This window comes from Bubalus kerabau, chromosome 3 (assembly GCF_029407905.1).
Source record: "Bubalus kerabau isolate K-KA32 ecotype Philippines breed swamp buffalo chromosome 3, PCC_UOA_SB_1v2, whole genome shotgun sequence".
Classification (NCBI taxonomy): domain Eukaryota; kingdom Metazoa; phylum Chordata; class Mammalia; order Artiodactyla; family Bovidae; genus Bubalus; species Bubalus kerabau.
The window spans coordinates 41,801,883-41,823,868 of NC_073626.1; the positions used below are offsets into that span (position 1 = coordinate 41,801,883).

The 21,986-nt window shown below is 50.3% G+C and overlaps 1 protein-coding gene across 1 annotated transcript; it reads left to right on the forward strand.

Annotated features, from left to right (window-relative positions):
* Window positions 1-811: 811 nt before the first annotated feature.
* Window positions 812-21,641, forward strand: BNIP5 (BCL2 interacting protein 5). Its single transcript, XM_055574421.1, has 12 exons — window positions 812-955; window positions 7,894-8,545; window positions 9,492-9,571; window positions 11,092-11,176; window positions 11,409-11,649; window positions 12,681-12,812; window positions 14,312-14,373; window positions 14,671-14,908; window positions 15,732-15,863; window positions 16,676-16,740; window positions 18,328-18,570; window positions 20,290-21,641. Exons 1-12 carry the CDS (start codon window positions 924-926, stop codon window positions 20,323-20,325), a joined length of 1,998 nt encoding a protein of 665 aa, XP_055430396.1. The 5' UTR covers window positions 812-923; the 3' UTR covers window positions 20,326-21,641.
* The last annotated feature ends 345 nt before the right edge of the window (window positions 21,642-21,986 follow it).

Below are 21,986 nucleotides of genomic sequence, written 5' to 3' on the forward strand. Positions count from 1 at the left end.
TAAAAAAAATTCAAGCATGGGAATTCCCTGGGAGTCCAGTGGTGAGGACTTGTTGCTTTCACTGTGGAGGCCTGGGTTCAATCCCTGGTCGGGGAACTAAGATCCCACAAGCCACAGGGCATGGCCAAGGCATAAAATAATTTAAAAATAAAATAAAATTTTTAAAAATTAAAACATTCAGGCACCACAGAAAATGAAACTATTAATTAAGACTTCTTAGAATGTTCTGTCAAGACTCACGGCGACCCTACCAGGGGTAGCAGGATTTGGAAAGCAGGTTCCTCATCAACTCCTCCTTCCATGTTTTGTCTCCAGGTCAGGGATTTTATGTTACATTCAGTGACCTTTCTTTCTTTATCATCCCCTCCTCAGTGTTCTCTGGAGAGAACAGAGGAGGGTGTGCAGATGCTGAATCTACCTCCTCCCATCTCCCCACTTGTATTTCCCATAAGAACTTCTTGTTTTCCATTCTATGCACTGGGCTTCCTCCAGCCAGGTCTAAGTTTGTTTTTCTGAGCATTGGTTTCATCCTGGGTGTAATAAGGAAGTTGTCAAGCGAAACTGTTTTTTCCGGAGTAGCTGCAGTAAGCCTGCTATCTCTGGGGGAGCAGGAAGCAGCCCTTGGGATAGGATGGGCAGGTGGCGGGGGCGGGGGCCCGGATTGGCTGTCCATGAGCTCACCCCCTGGGCAGCATGATATATAAGGTTCTGACCAAAGCATCTTCTGAGACAGCCTGGAAACCGGCAGCTTCATCTCCCTGGGAGAGCTGGAACTACTACCCCTCATTGGATACACCTTCCAGCAGACAGGGAGTGGTGCCCAGACGTTGTGGGCAGTACCTGACGCGGAGCCCCTTGATTGGGAGCTTCCGATGACAAGTGTCCTGCGACAGAAGCGACTTCCATGCTCTGAAGCTGACTGAATGATACTCTCCTTAGACGACTGGAGTAGTAGGTGGGTATCTTGGGGTCCTGAAAGGAGGGTAAACCCCGAGTCCAGTCCCAACACTGCTTCTAGCTTCCTGGTCTCTTCATCTCCAGAAAAGTACAAAGTTCAATGACATGATTTCAGCCAGGTGTCATGCAAGGAGCTGGGGACTCACCTGGATTTAGAAGCTCTGAACTCAAGTCCCAGCCCTGCTGCTTACTTGCTTAGCAGTCCTGAGCAGGGAACTTCACTTCCCTGGGCCTCAGTTTCTGCATCTGTAGAACGGGGGCAGCATTACATACCTCTCCTGCTCATTTCCCTTTTGGATGTTGTGGAGGTCAAGTGACAGCTTGGCGTGAAGGTATGTAGTAAAGAGAAAGTTTGCAGAAACAGAGGTGTTATTACCGATGGTCGGATGAAGGTTTTATCACTTTACATTTCTTGGAAGCTAGTCCAAGGACAGGGAGATCTTATGAAAAGAGTTCTGGTGGCCTGCTGCTCCAACAGGGATTTTAGGGGCAATTATAACATTGCGTGGCCTGTGGTCTGTGGTCGTGGATAGAGCACAAGATGGGGTGAAGATGGGATGGGGGTACCTGCACAAACTCTAGTGCTGGATGGAGGGGTGCTGTGGTCGTTTTTGGAGTTCTCCTGCTCTGTGTTGATGACCCTACTGCCCCCACAATCTGTCCCACCTCTGTGTCTCGGAGTCTGAAGGTCCACAGTTAGGGAGTTCATTGTTTGGGATTTCAAAAGATCCTCAAAAGATGCAAATCCCAACCTTTTGGAAAATAGGTACCAGGTGATGTGTGTTTGATGGTGACAATCAGATTGGGCAGATGGTCCAAGTCTAGCTCTTGACACTGAGCTGCAGGTTGGCTCTGGCAGAGCTGACCCCAGCTTTCCAGCCCCAGGCTCAGATGCCTCTTTGATCCGAAGCTTCAGGCAAAACCCCACTGGGCTCTGCTGTGGTCAGGCCATGGCTGCAGCCCTTCGTCCCTGCCCAGCCTCACATTTTAAGGTGGCCAAGGACGAGCTGGAGAGTTCTCAGGGACAGATATCCAGGCAGGAGAGGGGTCCAGAAGCAACGAGATATGAGGACACATCTAGAGACCTGGGCCGTCGGGTGATGGGCTGGCTGGAGGGACTCGGGGTGAGGTAGCCTCTCCTCAGGGCGTGAGGGCCTGCCGCTAGCCAGGTCAGCTCTGAGGAGTGTGTGTGTGCTAAGTCCCTTCAGTTGTGCCCAGCTTTTTGTGACTCTATGGACTGTGTAGCCCACCAGGCTCCTTGGTCCATGGGATTCTCCAGGCAAGAATACTGGAGTGGGTTGCCATGCCCTCCTCCAGGGGATCTTCCTGCCCCAGGAATCGAACCTGCATCTCTTATGTCTCCTGCATTGACAGGTGGGTTCTTTACCACTAGCACCGCCTGGGGAGCCCCCTGTTTAGGGAGGCCTGTCCTTAATTCCCGCTGGCTGACGGTGGAACTGTCTTCCTTGAACGGTGGTGAGCTCCCATTGCAGGGAGTGTCCCAACAGGGAAGGCGAGTGTACGAAGGAGCCCTACACTTCTCAGGACTCTTCCAATTCTAGGAACCGCCTAGGGACCCCATGAAGGAGAAGGAATACCTGGATTGTTCCCACTTAACACTTGGGAGGCGGGTGTGAGAGCAGGATGGGTCCAGTGTTGAGGGAAGAGATGACCACCTTGTCCCCCACTCCAGTCCTCCAGTGGTTGTTGGAGTTGTCCTACCAGAGGGTGTGGGCTGTGGGTGTGGACCAGTTATCTTGAGAGCCCAAATGGAAGACTTTGACCTCAAACAGGCACTGACCTTTGGTGTTCGGAGTGTCCATGGGCTCACTTGTGCTGATGAGTAGGAAATGTGAGCTGAGGGTCAGCCCTTGATTCTCCTACTCACCGACTGGCTTCCGGCCAAGAGTCTGTGAGTCCTACCCTGTGTCTACAATCTTTGCCTCTGGGACAGAAATGTTAATACCTGGGCACACGTGAGTGTGTGACTCCAGCCGTACAAGTCACAGCAGGCACGTGTATGAACATGGTTATCCATGTCAGCATGAAATAGCAGATTTGTTCACCCCTAAGTGTGTATGTGTGTGTGTGTATGAGTGTGTTTGCGGGAGGCCACTGAGTGCTGGAAAAAGAATTCAGAATCCAGAGAAGTGGATTCAAGCCCCGTCTCTCCCTGCTTCTGGACTGCGAGACCCTGGGGAAATCTCTTTATTTTCAGAGCCTCAACCTCCCACTGCCAGCCTGGCTCATTGCCAGGCTGGGGCCAAGTTGAATTGAGAGCTTGTGTATGGAGGATGTGCTGGGTGCCCTGTGGCTGGTAAGCTGATTGTGTTTGTATATTTGTTCCAGAAACACTGAGAGCCTCCCAGGCAGTGTGGACACAATAGAAACCAGGCAGACTCGGGCCCTTTCTCTGGAACTTGGATCGAGACAGGGAGGGCAGAGGGCAGACGGATACCCAGAGAATGAGGCCCTGTATTTACACTTGGGGGCCTGGGAGGGAAACTTTAGGGTGTTATGAGTTCTCGTAGGTTGACGGTAAGAGAGCATGTTTCGGGGTCACATGAGCTTGTTAGCCCGACTGGGCTGCCGTCACAAACTCTCATAGACAGGGTGGCTTAGAGGCAGCAGGGATTTGTTTCTCATGGTTCTGGAGGCTGAAGTCCAAGACTCAGGCGCCCACAGGTTCGATGTGTGGTGAGGCTTCCTGGTTCCGAGACCGGATCTCTCTATGTGCTCACACGGTGGAAGGGGTGAGGGAGCACTCTGGGATCTCTTGTATAAGGGCATTGGTCTCTTCCATTCGGGCTCTGGTCAAATGACTTAATTACCCCAGAGGTCCCCACTTGTACTACCATCCCACTGGGGATTACGTTTCAACATATGAATCTGAGCGGGACGCAAACCTCCAGCCAATAGCAATGAGAGTCTGTGGATGTGACCCTGGGTCCACACCACGCTCCCTCGGAGTGGCCAGCTGTTTGTTTTATCTATTGTTTGTAGTCCAGGAGTGGAGAAGGGGAGCAGCTAAACTCCCTGTAGGGAGCGGTGACAGAGCTGTTACAGAGGAGCTTGGCAGGTGCGTGAATTAGAGAATGATGTATAGATGAGGTCAGCGTATAATTTAGAAAATAAACCCCAAATGGCAGCACACGTGTGAAAAACTGGCCAATTTCCCTTTCCGCAGTAACTCAAGGTCCGCTCTGTGCACTTTCTCTGGTATTTTACTGCTGGTTTTAAATACGTCACCGGTACATGTCAGAAGTCCTGCGATCGGCAGATTGTTGGGGTGTTACGGGTATTTCTGAGCAGACTAGGACTTTGCTCTGAAATCCACTTTCTGTCAATGCAATCAACAAGTTGATAAGAGCAGCTGGGTTTCATGCAGCCAAGGTCTGCAGCTGTCTCAGGGTTTCCATCTGGAGGCGTGACCTGGACAGGGTGGAATTCCCCTACGGGCAGGCAGAACTTAGATGATGTCCTAGGCAAAGCAGGGATACAGGACAACAAAAAAAAAAAGAGGAAGGAAAAAGAAAGATTTGCTTTGATGAATTCTGGATAGGCAGAATTTTATAATTAGAAAGTCTGAAAAGATTTAATTTCAGCACGCACAGAATCTGTGTACGTGTGTTTGTATGGTGTGGGTAGTATGTGTGTGGGGGGGGAGGGGGAGGTGGTTAATATTAAAACACAATCTTCTCAGGCAGGGCTTAGAGACTTTAAAAGTCTGAGGACACATCTGCCCCACAGATCTTCCAGGTGTCTCCTTGGAGGAGGGTTGGCTTTAAAAAAAATGTTTATTTCTTTATCTGGCTACACCCTGGAGTTTCTCTTCCCTGGGGAACACTCTTGGAATGCCAAGGCCAGGCTCCCTCCCCACCCCGCCCCCCACCTCGCCCTGCCCCTGGGGCCCTGCAGCTGCTCCTCCTCTCGGCCTCCCTCCCCTTCCTCTGGGCTAGGGAGCACTGTTGTTTCAGGAAAGCAGGGGCCAAATCATGGCAGTTTTCTTGAAAAAACTGCACGAAGGAAAACCACTGTCAAGTAGAATTGTCTTGATGCTCTGATTAGAAGTAGCAGAGTGTCCTTTGAATGTGGTAGGAGGACACTGCCACCATCAGCAATGGGGGAAACCGTTTCCATAGCAATGACAGGTTTTTTCAGTAATAACTGTGCCTCTTTTCTCTTTCATTGATCAAAGATGCCAGGCCCTCTGTGTGGGAGACCCCCTCGAGCCAAGTTAGTGCAGGAAGCAAAGGGGCTGGTTTGGTAGTTCTGTTACTGAGCAGCTTCTCTGCCAACCTCATCCAATTTGCCCGATCACAGGAACATATGGAGCTAGCAGAGAGCACCCTGACATCATTCAGTGAATATCTCTGTTTTTTCCCCCTTTTTCTTTTTGGCCAGCAGCTGTGGGATCTCAGCTTCCCCACCAGAGACGAAACCCAGATGTAGCCTCGGCAGTGAAAGCGAATCCTAACCCCTGGACCACCAGGGAAGTCCCTCAAGGAATATTTCTGGCTCAGCTAACTTTGATCTTAACATCAAATAGAACTTCGACCTCAAGTTATCTTCTCTTTAAACCATGTGCTACTAAAGAGAGTAGGGACTTCCCTGGCAGCCCAGGGGTTGAGACTCCGCCTTTCCAGTCCTGGGGGTGGAAAGTTCGATCCCTGGTAGGAGAACTAAGATCTCGCATGCCACAGGGTACAGGCAAAAAAAAAAAAACAATAAAATTAAAAATAACTAAATAAATAAAGAGTGAGAGTAGCTATCAGGGGAATAGAGAATTATTGCCCTCACCACATGCACCTCTACCCCTGCCCATGTGAGGGCTCCAGGTGCATTTCGTTCCCTAGCACCGAGCACTTCCTGGTACATAGTGGGCGCCTGTTAAAGGTTTGCTGAAAGAAATTAATGGGAAGAAAGCAAAATATTTCTTCTATGATTTCTTTTCTTATCCCACTTAATGCCACATTTTGGAAGCATAACTGTAAGGCGGCTTCTGAGGCTTTGAAGAACATTAGACAACTTTCAGATAAAATAACATTGCTGAAAGTTTTCACGTAACTCTATTGCTTCTTTAAGGAACCTTGAGCAACAAATAAATCCATACAAACTGCCTGTTTCCTCACCTCATTTCCTCCAAGACTGCAAGCATGTGGATGCCTTGCCGGGTGGTACCCACTGGCTTCTGGCCATCCTCCCTACCCTTCCTCCTGAAACTCATGTTTGAAGGAAGAAAGGCATCACTGACTGCTAACTCTCACCTTCAAATCTCTCTGTTTTTCCCTGTGCCTTTTCTTCCCTCTCTTTATGTATCTTCCTTATATTCACACAGATCCCTGCACATCTGAAACTACAATTATAGCTTCTCATTTTTGTCTCTAAGCTGGACATAGTAATAGAATACATTTTAAAGGAATGAATCAGTTGGTAAACACAGAAGATATAATGTAGATACATTAATACTTAATACACTAATAATAGTAAATGCATGATGAAGCTGTATTACAAATTAGAGTGCTGCTGCTGCTGCTAAATCGCTTCAGTCGTGTCCGACTCTGTGTGACCCCAGAGACGGCAGCCCAGCAGGCTCCTCCGTCCCAGGGATTCTCCTGGCAAGAACACTGGAGTGGGCTGCCATTTTCTTCTCCAATGCATGAAAGTGAAGTCGCTCAGTCGTGTCCGTCTCCTAGCGACCCCATGGACTGCAGCCTACCATGCTCCTCCGTCCATGGGATTTGCCAGGCAAGAGTACTGGAGTGGGTTGCCATTGCCTTCTCCACAAATTAGAGTAGGCAACCCACAAATCTAAACTGCATAGGAATCTCTGGGAACTCAGGACTGAGATTCCAAACCATATTTCCTTTTTCTCTTAGCTTCCACCAAAGGGCAAAGGGTTTCTGAACAACTTCAGGAAAATTGGAAAGCCTCAGGAGTTTCAGATTAAAGGCACACAACTCAAGTGCTCTGCCCACACCCCAGCCTGGTTAAAATGCTGCCCAGAAAGAGGAGGTTGTTTTTTCTTTTCCATGAGTAGTTGCTTCATTTTGGATGGAGAACGGAAGGGTCCCGGCTGCTTTAAGATGGAGTGGGTCCGAATTCATTTATTGTATGTTAACTACACACTCTTAGGTATTGTTCAGTTTACTAAATGCTCATTATACATTTATTCCTTTGTTTAATAAGTACTTACTGTGTGCCAGTGATGTGCCAGGCATCTTCGTAGGTACTCAGGAAACAAGACCTAGCAAAACAGACAAGAGGGGAGGCAGAGAGGCTCAGGCAACAAACTGCTAAACATGTGAAGAAATCTTGCCAATAGGAGGGCCCCTTTGGGAAGGTAGAGCTTCTCTGGTGGCTCAGACAGTAAAGAATCTGTCTGCAATGAGGGAGACCCAGGTTTGATTCCTGGGTCGGGAAGATCCTCTGGAGAAGAGAATGGCAATTCAATATTCTTGCCTGGAAAATCCCATGGACAGAAGAGCCTGGTGGGCTACGGTCCATGGAGTTACGAAGAGTTGGACACAACTGAGTGACTGAACACACACACACACATACACACCAGTGGTTAGGACATGGCACTTTCACTGCTGAGGGCATAGGTTCAGTCCTTGGTCAGGGAACTAAGATCACCAAACTCAGTCTCAGTGGACTACAATCAATGTGTTGGCAGGGTGTTCCTCCTGGAGGTTCTAGGGGTCTAGCTGTGAGATCTGGGGCATGACCTCCTGTGGATCGGTTTCCTCCTCTGGGACACGGGACAAGGATACCTGACCCTCCCAGGGATGCTGAGGAATTTAAACGAGACAATGGCTTTGAGAGTTGATAGTATTCACATGACGGGTGGGTTGGATGGGCACACAGGTCAGCACCAGTAGCCCACCTCGCAATCTCCGAGGCCTCTTCTAAGGGAGCTGTCTGTTTCGGTTGTAGTGCAATGGAGCCTCTGTGGGGCCCGAGGAAGCCTCTGTCGTGGAGGAGAGCCAAGTCTCTGGAGAGGCTGCAGAACGCCCAGAAGGATTCAGAGTCGTGGGACTGCCAGGGCCCTTCCCTGCCCACCGGCCCCTTCAGGGGAGGTCTTTGTCGGACGGCCAGTGATGGGGCCAGATGTCTCAAGAGTCCAGTTCAGTCTGTGGAGGCTCAGGACACCACAGCTGCTGCCCCCAGCCCAGAGGAGACCAAGGACCTTCTCAGCGAGCAGAGGCCTTTGCAGGACGCCAAGAAGGACAAGGCCCAGTGGCAGGCCCCTCAGGGGTGGCTGAGGTTTGTGGTGAACTTATTCTTCAGGACAGGCCCTGAGGAGCCCAAGGAAAAGACCAACAAGAAGGCAAAGGGGAAGGAGGGCCCCTCCGAGCCCACAGAAACCCCCGAGAGCCTGGGCGAGCCAGCTCCCAGGAAGAAGGCCCACAGCAAGAAGGCCAGCCGCAAGAAACACAGTCAAAGGAAACGCAGTGCGGAGGAGGCCAGGGGGGCCCGAGACCAGGAGGCCGAGGGCCAAGAGGCCAAGGCGGCTGAGGCCTCACGCAGCGAGGGGGCTGACCTGGGCCCAGCAGCCAGGGGTGAGCAGACTGTGCCTGTTTCTATGGTGACCCCACCCCTATCCCTACCCCAGGGGCTGGGGTGCTCTGAGCTGCTTCCTCAAACCTCTCAACAGAAAGGGACTTGGAAGGTAGGGCTACCATCAGGAACAGCATCTCTTCTTAGGGGCAGAGCCGCACGGGGGCTGAGAACTGGAGGTGAAACCCCAGTTCCACCACTCACCGGCTGGGTGACCTGGGGCTGGAGACTTGCCTCACTGAGCCTCAATTTTGTTTTTTTTTTTTCACTGATACAACGGAGACTATAACAGGTAGCCGTAGTCCAGAGCTGGCATACAGCAAGGGCTTCATAAGTGGCAGATGCTATTATTGTTAAGTACTCAGAGTTGAGGAGCACAGCCAGGGAGAAATATGAAGGCAGAGGGGAAGCTGTGCAGGAAGCTCTATCCCTCAACATTAATCTACGTGTGAGGCCTGGGGTAGATGACAGGGAAGTAGAAACAGCTGGCTGCTGGTTCTAGACTTGATTCCATCAAGTTTGGGATAAGTTTGCTGTGTGACCTTGAGCAAGTTGCTATCCCTCTCTGATATCTCTTTGATTCTTATTTGTAAAATGAGTGAGCTGGTCCCTAAGGTGCCTTCCGTTTCTGATGTTTCGTGTCCTAGAGTTGAATGTCCCACAGGCAGCTGGAAGAAGATGGAAATTTGCCCTATAGGACTCAAAACTCACCATGTTTTTCAGGGGGAGAAGAGATCTAAGGAAGATCCAGGATACTTGGGGGTAGGGGAGTGGAGAAAGATGTCTGGGCTGAGGCAGCCTCTTTTCAAATGGAAACCTAGGAGGGTTTCTGATGGTTTTGGTTAAGCCAAGAGCTGGCTCCAGCAGTGCCTGGCCTGCTGTGAATTCCATGCACTGTGTTGATTAACAAAGTCAGAAGAATCTCACTGACACCCACACATAGTCCCACACACTTGGTTTCATCTTTATTATAGGTGGAGAAATCTCTGATTTCCACCAGTTCTTGCTCCTCGAAGGTGGGGGTGCTAGAGTCTGGAAAGTTTCTTTCCAAGCCGTAGGTCACCAGCAGGAAGAGAAGCTCAGAAAGCTCGATATTACTGTTAGCAAACAAAATGGATTGCTCCAGACGACTGATTGGACCTTGGGTGTTTAGACCTCACAAAATGCATGTGCTGACCTTGGCTGTTCTGGTGCTTCTGGTCCATTTATGTTAGAGTTTCACAGAAGGGAATCTCAGGAATTAGACTGGTCTCTGGAAAATGCTTCTGCCTTATGTGTTAATGAGCATGGGAACTTTTTAAGTCATTTAAAATTTATAGAAGGAATATATACATATATATATATATATATAAACACCCACATATATATACATAAATATTTAAATATATAGAAGAGTGGAAAGAATAGTTCTGTGCACATTCACATACTTACAATTGTTAATAGTCAGCCATCCTTGCTTCATTGTTGCTGAACCCCTTTAAGTAAAGTGATGCTTCATCCTTAAATACTTAGACACACATCTGCAAGAAATAAGGACAGTCTCATACACTACCCCAGTCTTGTTATTGCCCTTAGTAAAATCCATAAGGCTGTATGAATCTAATTTCCTACTAAGAAGGGGCATATTTTAAAAGATATGAAAATGGAGGAGCTATGCATCTGTCAAGGAGTAGCTCAAAGGCATTTAATTGGTTATTTTGCAGGCAATCTGCAGGATGATTGTTTTCTCACGTGAGAGGGAGATGGCTGGTAGACTGAGTCAAGGAACAAAAGCCTAACAGGGTTTATAAATGAGAGGCAAGGGGTAAGAACATCTGCAGACAGTCTGGGAAGAGGGGATCTTGTCTGCACCTTCTTTTGTGTAAACTGATCTGCTGGCAACTAGCAGAGGCCACTCTGGGCACACTGTCTTTGGGTAGGTCAACTGGAATATCAAAAGAAAACCATTTACATTGTTTGGGCTTCTGTGTAAAGACTTGGCAGTGTGGTTGGGGCACCAGCGTGGCAGTCTATCTGTGTCCTGCCTGCTGGAGTGCCTCTGTCCACCTCAGATGGGCTGGTGCTCCATCATTTCCCTGGCTGAAATTTTGTAGGTCGAATCATCTCTAACCTTGTAAGGTATTTCCAAACGTAGTCTCCTTTGACGGCCTGACAGCCTCCTGAGGGATCCAGGATGGGACTTATGAGTCACATGTCACAGAGGAAGCGATGAAGGCCCAGAGAGGTTAAGACACTTACCCAAGGTCACACAGCTTGGGTCACAAACTCAAAGTAGATGTTTACAGATCTGTAAAGTTCAAAGGAAATTGTGGGGTACAAGTTGAATGCCTGAAGGACTGACTCGAAACTTCTGCGTAAAATTGCATGCTTTGGCCTAGTACCCTTCACCTGTGGACCTTCCAAGCCTTTCTTAGAAGGACCAGGCCCTGGGATTGTGCTCCCCCATCCCCAGTCTGTGGCCTAAAGGAGCTGTTTTAAGAGGACCCTCACTTAATCCAGAAGTCCCAAGTTGGTCTCAGGAGGCCAAGGCAGTCATTAAAAAGAGTCCTCTCTGCACCTACAAAGATTAACCAGGTGTATTGGTTTTCTTCCAGAGGATATCATCATCCAGAAGATAGTGGAGCTGCTCCAGAAAGTGGGAGACCAGTGGGAGGATGAGGTGAGGCACGAACCATCTGCACAGATGCCCAGGGGCACGCTGCCCTCCCTCCTGCTCGCTCAGACCCTACCTGTCCTTGCGGGCCTGCCTGCCCCCCTGCTCCAGCCTCGTCACCAGCCGTGCCTGGGGCCACCCTGAAGCCCTTGCGTGCTCCTCGGCTGCTTCTTGGGGACCTTTCCCCTCTCCTGAGGGTCAGGGGCCTGACTCAGTTTCTCTCTCATCTCTCCCACAGCAGCATCAAGCCCTTCAGTCTGTGGTGACCCCACGAAACCCAGCACCAGTCGTCAAGAAGAAATCCCAAGAGAAAATGTCTAGCCTCAAGAGAGCCTTTTCTTTTAAGAAATGTGGCTCTGAGGAACCCAAGAGAGCAGGGGCTGCCCATGTTTCCAGCGCAGAGTCCCGGCAGCCCAAGAGGCCCAACTTTCTGCCCCTGTGTGTGGGCGGCCATCGGCCCTCCAGCTCCAGCCTCCCCGGTGAGCAGGCTCACGGTTACCATAGCAACACTGCCTCCCGCGCTGGAACATTCCCCACGGCTTGAATTGGCCATGTGCAGAGCTGCCTCCCAGTTCTGAATTTCGCTCTGCCCTGAGCAGCGTGGGGAGGGCAAAAGGAATGCCAGAAGGTTACCTCCACACACCAACCCTCATCGTCTAGGCAACCCAGCTAAGCCCCCGGTGGAAACTGTTCAGAGAATTCCACCAACTATCGTGGTCTCTCTGCAGCCTCAGCTTCCACACCCTGGCAGCCGGTAGCACGTGCAGAAGGGAACTGGAGCCTGGGAGGCAGGAGATCCAGGTGCCGGGCTGTATAATCCCTAACTCTGCGCCTCAAATCTCCTCGCCTGTAAAAATAAGACATTTTCTGGCTGTGTGTTGGCCATCAGTCCTCATCTTAGGAAGTACATCTTATTATCTCCATTTCACAGATGAGGGAACTAGGGTTTCAGGAGGTAAAATCATGTGTGTGGTCACGGGGCCCATCACGATAGAGCCAGAGTTACTGGGAGAGACGGTCTTCCTGGTGTCAGGGAGGAGCAGCCTAGCAGGTCATCCTGGCCAGGGGAATTCACATTTTAAAAAGGGGGAAGCAATGTTGAACACTAAAGAGTGGATCCCCGGTGGTGGGATTTCAGGCCACGGGAGATATTTTCATGTAGAGGGAGCCTGGCTGCGATGGGTCTAATTCGGGCCAGGGCATCAGGCATCTACTCTCCAGTTCTCAGGTGAAGCCAAGATGGTGGCGGGATGAGCTTCCAGGGGAAGGAGGAGGGGTGGCGGAGAAGCCCAGGACAGGCACAGCTGTACGGATGGACGTGCAAAGGGGTGAGGGAGCTTGGTCTTCAGTACAGCGGAGCCACGGCCCTGCCCAGCAGCCCCCTGCCACCCCAAAAAGGCCTCTGCATGCACTAGCCATGGAGCGCACTCTGAGTCTCTGCTGACTTCTGTGCGTTAGTCAACACCCTCAGGCTGGTGAAGCTCACCCACCGTTTCCTCTTGCTTTTTAGGTGTGGAAGAACCTAAAGTCCAAGAGGCTGTACCTACAGATGGTGGAGATCCAAGTCCCTTTGAGCTTTGCACCCCAGCAGAAAGTGGGGGACCCAATGAGGACCTGCAGCAGGACAGAGCCACAGAATTCAGTCAGTACCCACTCTTCTCTTCTCAGAGGCCCCTTGGAAAATGTCAGAAGAGAAACTGAACCAGAGATAGGCAGTGACCTGTCCTTTCCTGCCTCTGAGCACTGTGGGCTGGGGAGGCAGCTCGGGGTCCAGAACACAGGCCCTAAGCCAAACTGAGCCTCAGCTGTAAAACCACACAAGTAATAATGCCCTCCTTGGGGAGGCCGACACTAGGAGATGCAAGGGAAGCCTTGGCCTGTGGCGAGGGCTCCGTAGAAGGTACATCTTTAGAACCTGGATTTGAACCTGAGCTCTGACCTCTCCAGCTGAGTGATCTTGGACAAGCTCCTTCATCTCTGGTCTCAGTTTCCTCATCTATAAATTGGGGATAAGAATAGTACCCACTCCCTAGAGTTGTTGGAAGTTCTCAATGAATTAGTGGCGATGAAGCATTTAGAGGTGTACCTGGGAGCTGCTAAAAAAATGTCAGCTGCAGCTTATTGTGACTGTTAGTGTTGTCGTGTAACCCAGCTTGAGAGCAGAGCCTCAGGAGAAATCAAGAGGATAGGAAGAGGGGCGAGGCCTTAGGAGAGAAGCTGAACCGATGGTGGCTGCCACCTTTATCATTATTATTTTATCATTGGTGGAGCCAAGCCTATAATCATGTAGTCACTGTCCTTTCTGTCTGTCTGAAGATCAGCTCTCCCTACCTCTCCCATTTTGCCTTCTTTGCTTTTCACAGAGGACGTGCCTTGAAGGAGAATTGAGAAGGGCCCCTGATCTACGTAGAAGTGGAGGAAGGAGCAGGGAGGGGGGATTTGGGACCAGACAGCCTTGAGACACCTTCCCCTGGAGGCAGGGGTCTCGGCTGTTTTCCTAAACATAACAAGGCATGTCTAGGCCCTTCCACAGCAATGAATGAATAAGTGAATATGTTCCCATGGTATGAATAAGTGAATGAATACATGAATATGTTCTCAGGGCTTCCCTGGTAGCTCAGCTAGTAAAGAATTCGCCTGCAATGCAGGAGACCGTGGTTTGATTCCTGGGTCAGGAAGTTCCCCTGGATAATGGATAGTCGACCCACTCCAGTATTCTGGGGCTTCCTTGGTGACTCAGATGGTAGAGAATGCACCTACAATGTGGGAGACCTGGGTTGGGAAGGTCCCCTGGAGAAGGACATGCAACCCACTCTAGTATTCTTGCCTGGAGAGCTCCCAGAGTCGGACATGACTGAGCAACTAAGCACATGTTCCCATGAAACCAGCTCTGCCCTCAGGCCACCTCTGGGGAATCTGTGGTCCCCACCAGGGGTTGGCCAGGGATGACCTCAAATGCAAGCTCATTAGCATCCACCCTGGAGGCCTGTGAGAATCGCCCAGGGAGCCACCGGGTCTTAGGAAATGAAGACTAACCACAGAAAAGCTTTTCTCAACACTTTAGGAAATGAAGACTAACCACAGAAAAGCTTTTCTCAGCACTCAAGTGTGAGCATCCCCTTTGTTCTTTTTTTTTTTTAGAAGAATTCATCCAGAAGATCATTGCCCTACTCCAAGATGCAGAGGAGCAGTGCAGAGACAAGGTGAGGAAGACGTCCCCCATGTAGACCCTGCCCTCACTTTGGACCCACCCCCTGAACCTGGCACAGCCCCTCCCCCAATCCTACATTTTGCCAGAGCCTGGCTCCCTTCTCCCCTCCTTCCCGGAGCCTCCCCTAACTGCTGCAGGCTGTCCTTGTCTCCCCAGCTCTGAGCATCATCACCCTTCTCCCCTAACCACACCATCTGGCCCACAGTGGGTCTCTGTTTCTGGGGCTGCTGGTCTCAGCTGACTTGTAAAGTCAGGGGCCCTGACTCAGTTTCCCTTATCTCCCCCACAGCAACTTCAAGTCCAGGAGCCGGAGGTAGCTGTAGAAAACTTGGCCCCAGCCTGCAGGAAGAAATGCCAAGAGAGAAAGTCAAGCTTCAGAAAAGCCTTCTGTAAAAAACACAGCTCCAAGGACCCCAAGAGAGCGGGGGCTGCAGGTGCTGCCAGCCCAGACTCCCGGCCACCCAAGAAGCCCAGCTTTCTGCCCCTGTGTGTCGGTGGCCACTGGCCCCCCATCTCCAGCGACTCTGGTGAGCAGACCCGGGGTTGCCATGGTAACAGAGGCTGCCGCTGGCCCCGTGGCTTCCTCCAGGGCAGGGCTGGCCAGATGTGTGGTGTACCGTTCAGTCTTGACTTTCACTCTGAGCAGAGTAGGGCGGTGTGGGGGCACAAGAGGAGAAAGGAGTTGGTTGATGCCAGGATTCACCCCCCACAACACACACTCTCCCCCCCGCCCACTGTAAACACCTGAGAACAAATATTGTATGAGAGCAGCACCATACATGAATCAGAATCACCTGGAAAGGTGAGAGAGAAATAGAGACTCAGGTTTGATGAAGTAGGACATGTCCTGGGCCTCTGCTTTTTCACTACACTAAGGTGTGAGGACCATTGGGGTACAACAATCCCCCCCAACATTGGCAGAGTGCCCACTGCATGCCGCATTCACACATACTATCTCATTTAATCCCCCTCACAACTCTCCCAGTTGACAGATGGAAAAAGTGGGGTTCAGACAGGCTAAGGGGCTCAGCAAAGGCTTGCCAAGTTAAAGGGGAAGGGGGCTCACTTGCTGAGACTTGTTGGCAGGCCTGCTTGCTTTCCTCCCAGATATAAGGAGGCAGAGGGGGTAGGTGGAAGAGAGAATGCGATTTCTGGAGGGACAAAGAGCTCTGTGAACTCCTCTGAGGCAGGTCCAGGGGGGCTGGGGCTTCCCTGAGGAGCCTGGGAAACCAGGACCCCTCTTAAGCCAGAGACTTTGGACAGCTTCTTGTCAGAACCTGGGTTCAGTAATGTGCTGATGGATTTGAGACAGGTGCAAACACATTCACACCAACTCCTCTTTGCCCTCAGATCCGGAGGATCTCGAATTCCAGGGGTCCCCACCCACAGAAGGGGAGCCAGTTGGACCCCCAGAAGCACCCTCCCAGGCCAGAAGCCACAAGCTGGAAGCGGGACGTCAGCCGGATGGAGCGAATGAATCCAGTTAGTGTCACCCTGCTCTCTCCTGGGACAGCTGCCCCGGGGCTTCCCCTTTGCATGGCTTCCACAGGCTGAACCCTAGTAGGGAACTGGGAAGGCAGCTTTACAAATACCCTAGGAGACTCTAGAAGGGCAGAGAGGACACAGGGTTGACCTTTGAACTGGGGCAGAGTTGCAGGTGGACAGCCTTCTTCAGGTAGAGAATGTCTGTCCCTTCTGTGGGATGTGCTTTCACCCCCATGGCATGCCACTGCTTCACGTGAATGTTTCATGTAAGACTCCTAGCTTGCTCTGGATCTCATAACCAGTGGCCTACTGCAAACAAGCTCCGGTACGCTAGGGGCACGGGGTCCAGTGGAAGCCCTGATTTGTAGCCTTTGCAGATTTCTGTGGTATAAAATTCCCACCTTGGCTGATTTCAAGTTGCCAACAGTTTATAACAATGGGTCTCCAAATATTCCGAATATTCATAATTAAGTCTTGGTAAGAGCCGCCACCCGCACGCCATTGTTTACGGCCCAGGCTGATGGTGCAGGCTATTCTGAAGCCTGGATAAGGTCTCAGTTTCCCCATCTGTCAAAATGGAGCTGAATGTGGTGGCAGGTGAGGCTCGGCAGGTCCAAGAGCCTTCTTTGTCTATAAAGCAAAACGAAACAAAACCCTCATGCTCCAGCTCTAGTTTAGGGGAAGATTTTTCTTTGCTCTTCATAACTAATCTGTGTGCTGTGTTTTAGAGGCAAAATACTTCTGGGATCGATGGATGGATTATTGCAGAACTTGTTAACAGTCCCTCAATCCTTCTTTATTTTTCTTAGAGGAACTGATCATCCAAGAGCTGGTGGCCCTTCTCCAAGAAGTGGATGGCCAGTTGGGAAAGCAGGTGAGGAGTGCTAAGTCCCCCCAAGGACTGAACCGGAGTTCAGTCCCCATCTTTGCATCTGGGTGACCGTAGCCTGCCCCATCTGTGAGCCTGTTTTCTCTTTTGCAAAATGGAGGATAAATACCTACTTGCCAACTTTAGTGCATATATAGAATATGCCAGACACACAGCAGAGGAGATCAATGTTAATTTAAAATAACGGAAAGCTCTGTGTCTCCACCTGCCAACCAGGACTTCCCCCTGTCCAAATCATCCTTGAAGTTCAGTTCAAGGAAGCCTCCTTCCCCAAGTCCCTCTGATCTCGTCCTCTATCTGCCCTTCACTCTGTCTTGGCACACGCTTCAGCAATTATAAGGCCTCAATTCTTTCAAGGTTTTAGAGTTCCCTCTATTGCTAGATAGCTCGTAACATAAGGTTCCTCGCCTTTGAAAACCTCACAGTCTACTGGGAGAGACAGACACAGATCACATACAAAGAGGCAGGTCATAGATGAGTGATCAGTGTGGTGGTGCTGGGTTAGTCACTGAATCATGTCTGACTTTTGTGAACCGGTGGACTGTAGCCCGCCAGGCTCCTCTGTCCATGGGATTATCCCAGCAAGAGTACTGGGGTGGGTTGCCATGCCCTCCTTCAGGTCATCTTCCCGACCCAGAGATCAAACCAGCATCTACTGCATTGTAAGTGGTCTCCAGCATTGCAGGCAGATTCTTCACAGCTGAGCCTGTGGCCAATGTTATTGGTACATCTTCTGGCACCACAGATCACCTGGCCCAGCTCCCGACTGCCAGCACCTGCATCCTTTTGCCTGAAGACTGGCCCCTCCAGAGCCATTTACACCCATACAATAGGCCAGCGTGACACTCTCCACCTTGCCAGGAGCAGCCCTCAATCATCAGCTGATGGGAGCTGGTGTGCACATACTCCAGCTCCCTCCCACCTTGAGGGGATAACTTTGGGGCTCTCAAAGTGCCCCAAGGGGATCAGGCTCAGCTGCCAGCCTGAGGGGGTGCTTCCCATTCTTGCCCCTCTGTCTCCACTCCCCCATCCGTGTCTGCCTGGATCACTCACCACAGAAGGGAGCTGCATCTGAGTCCTAGTCTTTGGATCTGCCTCTGGGGGAACCCAACCTAAGACATTTAGGTATTAGGAGGAGGCGGCTTAGGGCGGGAACTGAAATTCACCCAATATCCACTTTTCACAAAACATTAAACTATCTCACTTAATCCTCTCCGCCCAACAATAGTGTGTTGGGGGAAGGTATTATTACCCCCATTTTACACATGACAGAGGCTCAGAGAGGTCACACAGCTAGTGAATCCTATTTAAGCATCCATTATCTGAATCCAAAGACCTGGATTTTGTCTTTTGGGTTTTTTTTCCCCACTTTGTTGTGCTGCTTGGAGCTGTACCTTGCAGAGCAGATTCTGAGAGGCCAGGGAAGGTAGAGGAATTTAACAAGGCGTGCTGTCCCAGGGACAGGGAGGTGCCCAGCCTGACTGCGTGGGATTGGTGGAAGAGGGGTGCTAGGGGGCGGGGAGTACCTACCTGCCAGCCACACTGATGGCCTGCCTTCACTTCTGCCTCCAGATCAAGCGACACCCCAGCTTTAAGAAATTTTTCTACGAGCCCTCAGTCTCTTCCCTCAGAAAGCTCGTAGCCACACTGCGCAGCCGAGGGGCCCACGCCACCGAGCCCAAGAGAACCTACCCATTCGTCTTTGGCTTGGGAAACCAAGGTGCTGGCAACAATTACCACACCGTCCTCAGTCTCACAGGCCTACACTACAGGACCCCCAGCTACGGCCAGTTCCCATACGAGGAGGCCCAGCAGGTGAGAACCGGCCCCGTGGCACGAGGCGTGACAGACTCAGATGACAAGGACCTGCTTCGTGTCCTCTCCCCTCCCCTGCTTAGTTCAGGGCTTGTGGGGTCCAGCTCAAATGCCACCTCCTTGTCCAGGCCTTCTGAGACAATTCTGCAGCACAGCGGTCTGTATCTTTCCCAGCCTCCCCGCTTTACCTGCTAATAAGCTAATTAGCATCCTCTTTTTTTTTTTTATTTGGCTCTGGTCTCCAACAGGAGGGGTATTTTCATACTTCTTGATATCAGTATGGAATATCGGACCAGCTACTATCTTAGCTTCACCCTCTTGCTGTTTCAGGGGTTGTGCCGCTTGGCTTGCCAACTGAGACGGTCATAAAATTTAAAGAAAAAAGTACAGTAAGATTACATAAGGGATGGTGAGGTAGATGAGAAGGCTCCCTGGGGCTGTTTGGTTCTGAAAGGCTTCTCAGAGGACATTCTTCAAGGACCTGCCTTGACTGATTATGAATAGCCTCTCTTCTGTCATCACTCACTATTTTGATTGGTTTCAGGCTTTCCCTAATAATCCTCCCTTCCCTGAGGCTCTGGAATGGTCCCTGTAGACAGAAAACTTATTATCTTTTTTAAAATCTGAATTTTCTGCTGGACTCTAAGTTCTCCCCGCCCTTTTCAAATTCACTTAAGATGACCAGCTTACAAACATTTAACCACTTCTAAAGTCCAGATGGCAACCCACTCCAGTATTCTTGCCTGGAGAATCCCAGGGACGGGGGAGCCCGGTGGGCTGCCATCTCTGCCATCTCTGGGGTCACACAGAGTCGGACACGACTGAAGCAACTTAGCAGTAGCAAAGTGCAGAAACTACTGAGGGAAGTTGTGATTTTAAAGCAATGAAACGTCCTATTGGTGTTCGACAAAAAGGACCAGAACTTCCAGATCCAAATGGTCCCCTGGGGAACCAGACCTTTATTGCAATGATGCCACTCTTACTCAAACCCTTTGTCTCCCCCTGGAATTAACTTTAGAAGCCGTTGTGATAAGTCTCTCAAGAAAGCAGGCCTTATTTCATGATACTTGTACCTCATCATTTCAATGACTTTCCTGGTGGGAACCTGTTATGACCTTAGACCTCTCTTTTCTCAGACTCACTGTCTTCTCCTGGAGACTAGGGACAATTTGCCCTCTAAGGTGGATTAGGTAACACCGGATGGAGTGATCTGAGTTCTTTGTGGAAGATATTATAGAGACATCAGTTCTGACATCCTCAGTAGCCCTAACACTGTATCTTCTGGTTTTACTAGCCATTCATTTATTTATTCACTCATCCATCCAATCAGTACATATTGAGAGCCTCCTATTAGCCCAGCTGTGTAAGATGCCTGTGAAAGGTTCTGAGGGCCTGTGAAAGGTTCTAATGGAAAAAGACAGACTGTTTACTGATAATAAAAGTAAATACCAATTAAATGCCAAATTAGCACTGTGGCCAATAAAGCAAGTTGGTCCTGGGAGCCTTCCAGAAGGTAGCAGGCATTGATTTTGACCTTTGAGGATGGAGAGGCTGTAGATGGGGAGAAAGGACCAAGAGGACACTGCAGGCAGGAGGTACTCTGTGAACAAAGACCCAGAGGTGGGAGCTAGTGGGTTAATGAGAAGTCTGTTGTTATCAGGGTGGGACCCATACGTAATTGGACTATGGCTAAAATCTGTGTTCTTTTTCTCCTCCCAGAACATCACAAGTTCTCAGATCCAGAGTCCAGATTGAAAGCTGTGCTTTGCACTCAAGTTCCCTTGAACTATGCAAACGTTGGTAGCTTCAGCCAGGGAACCCTGAAAACACTCCATGTTCTCCCAATCCAGTGCTTCACAGACATGACTGAAGACAAGCGTGGACAGCCGTTCTGTGTCTATGCACCATCGTGGGCTCATTGAGACAGAGAATGAACAAGGTGTTCGTCTACAAAACTGGAGGCAAAGGCCATGGGGGAAAATGCACTGGACTGGGAATTAGGAGACCAGGACTCCACGTGCTGACCTACCTCCAAACTTGCTGCAAAACTCTGTACAAGTCCCACGTCCCTTCTCCTCTCCAGACCTTGGATTCTGGGCTGGATTAGTGACCCATCAGACCCCTTCTGGTTGTGTTATGCTAAAATATCTCTAAGGAGAGATAGCAAGCGCTTTCACTCTGTGGCTAAATATACCCACCCCACATAGCTGGAGGCAATCTTTAAGTACTGACCAAATGAATGAATGAATGGAACTCCTAAGATCCAGGCAATTCTGCCAGACATTCTCTGGGAGGCCTTGGTCCTCAACTGGAATTGTGAGACCAGTGTTTCTCCTCTGAATTGGTAGTTGGAGAGGAAATGGGGGAGTTACCTCAGTAGGCATTGGTCTAGAGCCCTGGACCGAAATCAAGGCCTCTGCATTCTGGGGCCAGCCTTAGGGCCTAGTGCTGACTTATGTACCCTTGTTTGTTTGTTTATCACATGTTTTCTTGGTTCATCGGGGCTAAACATATGCCCACATCATGTAGAAGAGCTGCTGATACTTTTTTCAGATGTTAGTTTTTTAAATAAGTCTCTTGCTTCCCTGATAGCTCAGTTGGTAAAGAATCCACCTGCAATGCAAGAGACCCCAGTTCGATTCCTGGGTTAGGAAGATCCCCTGGAATAGGAATAGGCTACCCACTCCAGTATTCATGGGCTTCCCTGTGACTCAGTTGGTAAAGAACCCGCCGGCAATGTGGAAGACCTGGGTTCAGTCCCTGGGTTGGGAAGATCCCCTGGAGAAGGGAAAGGCTACCTACTCCAGTGTTCTGGCCTGGGGAATTCCATGAACTGGATAGTCCATGGGGTCGCAAAGAGTCGGACATGACTGAACAACTTTGACTGACTTTAGTTTTAAAAATACATCTATGCTTAGTCTCTCACCTGAACATCCACATGCGCGTGACAGCTGTGTAGCTCCAGGGATCACATAATCTGTTCAGCTTGTACTTCAACAGTACTTAGTGCCCATATGGATTTGTAGACCCTCCCAGGAACCCTGCAACCTCTAGATGGGGAAGCAGCAGAGTGGGGTCAACTGGTCTTAGAATCCTCTTAGCCCTTTGTCCATTGGAGAAGGAAATGGCAACCCACTCCAGTGTTCTTGCCTGGAGAATCCCAGGGACGGCAGAGCCTGGTGGGCTGCCGTCTATGAGGTTGCACAGAGTCGGACAGGACTGAAGCAACTTAGCAGCAGCAGCAGCCAGCAGCCCTTTGTCCTGTAATTCTACAACCGAGAAATGAAGCTGATGCCTTTCAGCTCTGCCATCTCATGTTTTGCTTGTTTAGTCGCTAAGTCATGTCTGACTCTTTGTGACCCCGTGGACTGTAGCCTGCCAGGCTCCTCTGTCCATGGGTTTCTCCAGGCAAGAAC

Bases quoted from the DNA above. Each gene is read 5' to 3' on its own strand.
- BNIP5 (XM_055574421.1), top strand. From the start codon at position 924: ATGATACTCTCCTTAGACGACTGGAGTAGTAG. The intron at 11,177-11,408 runs GTGAGGCACGAA...TCTCTCCCACAG, and splicing joins GAGACCAGTGGGAGGATGAG to CAGCATCAAGCCCTTCAGTC. The intron at 18,571-20,289 runs GTGAGAACCGGC...TTCTCCTCCCAG, and splicing joins CATACGAGGAGGCCCAGCAG to AACATCACAAGTTCTCAGAT.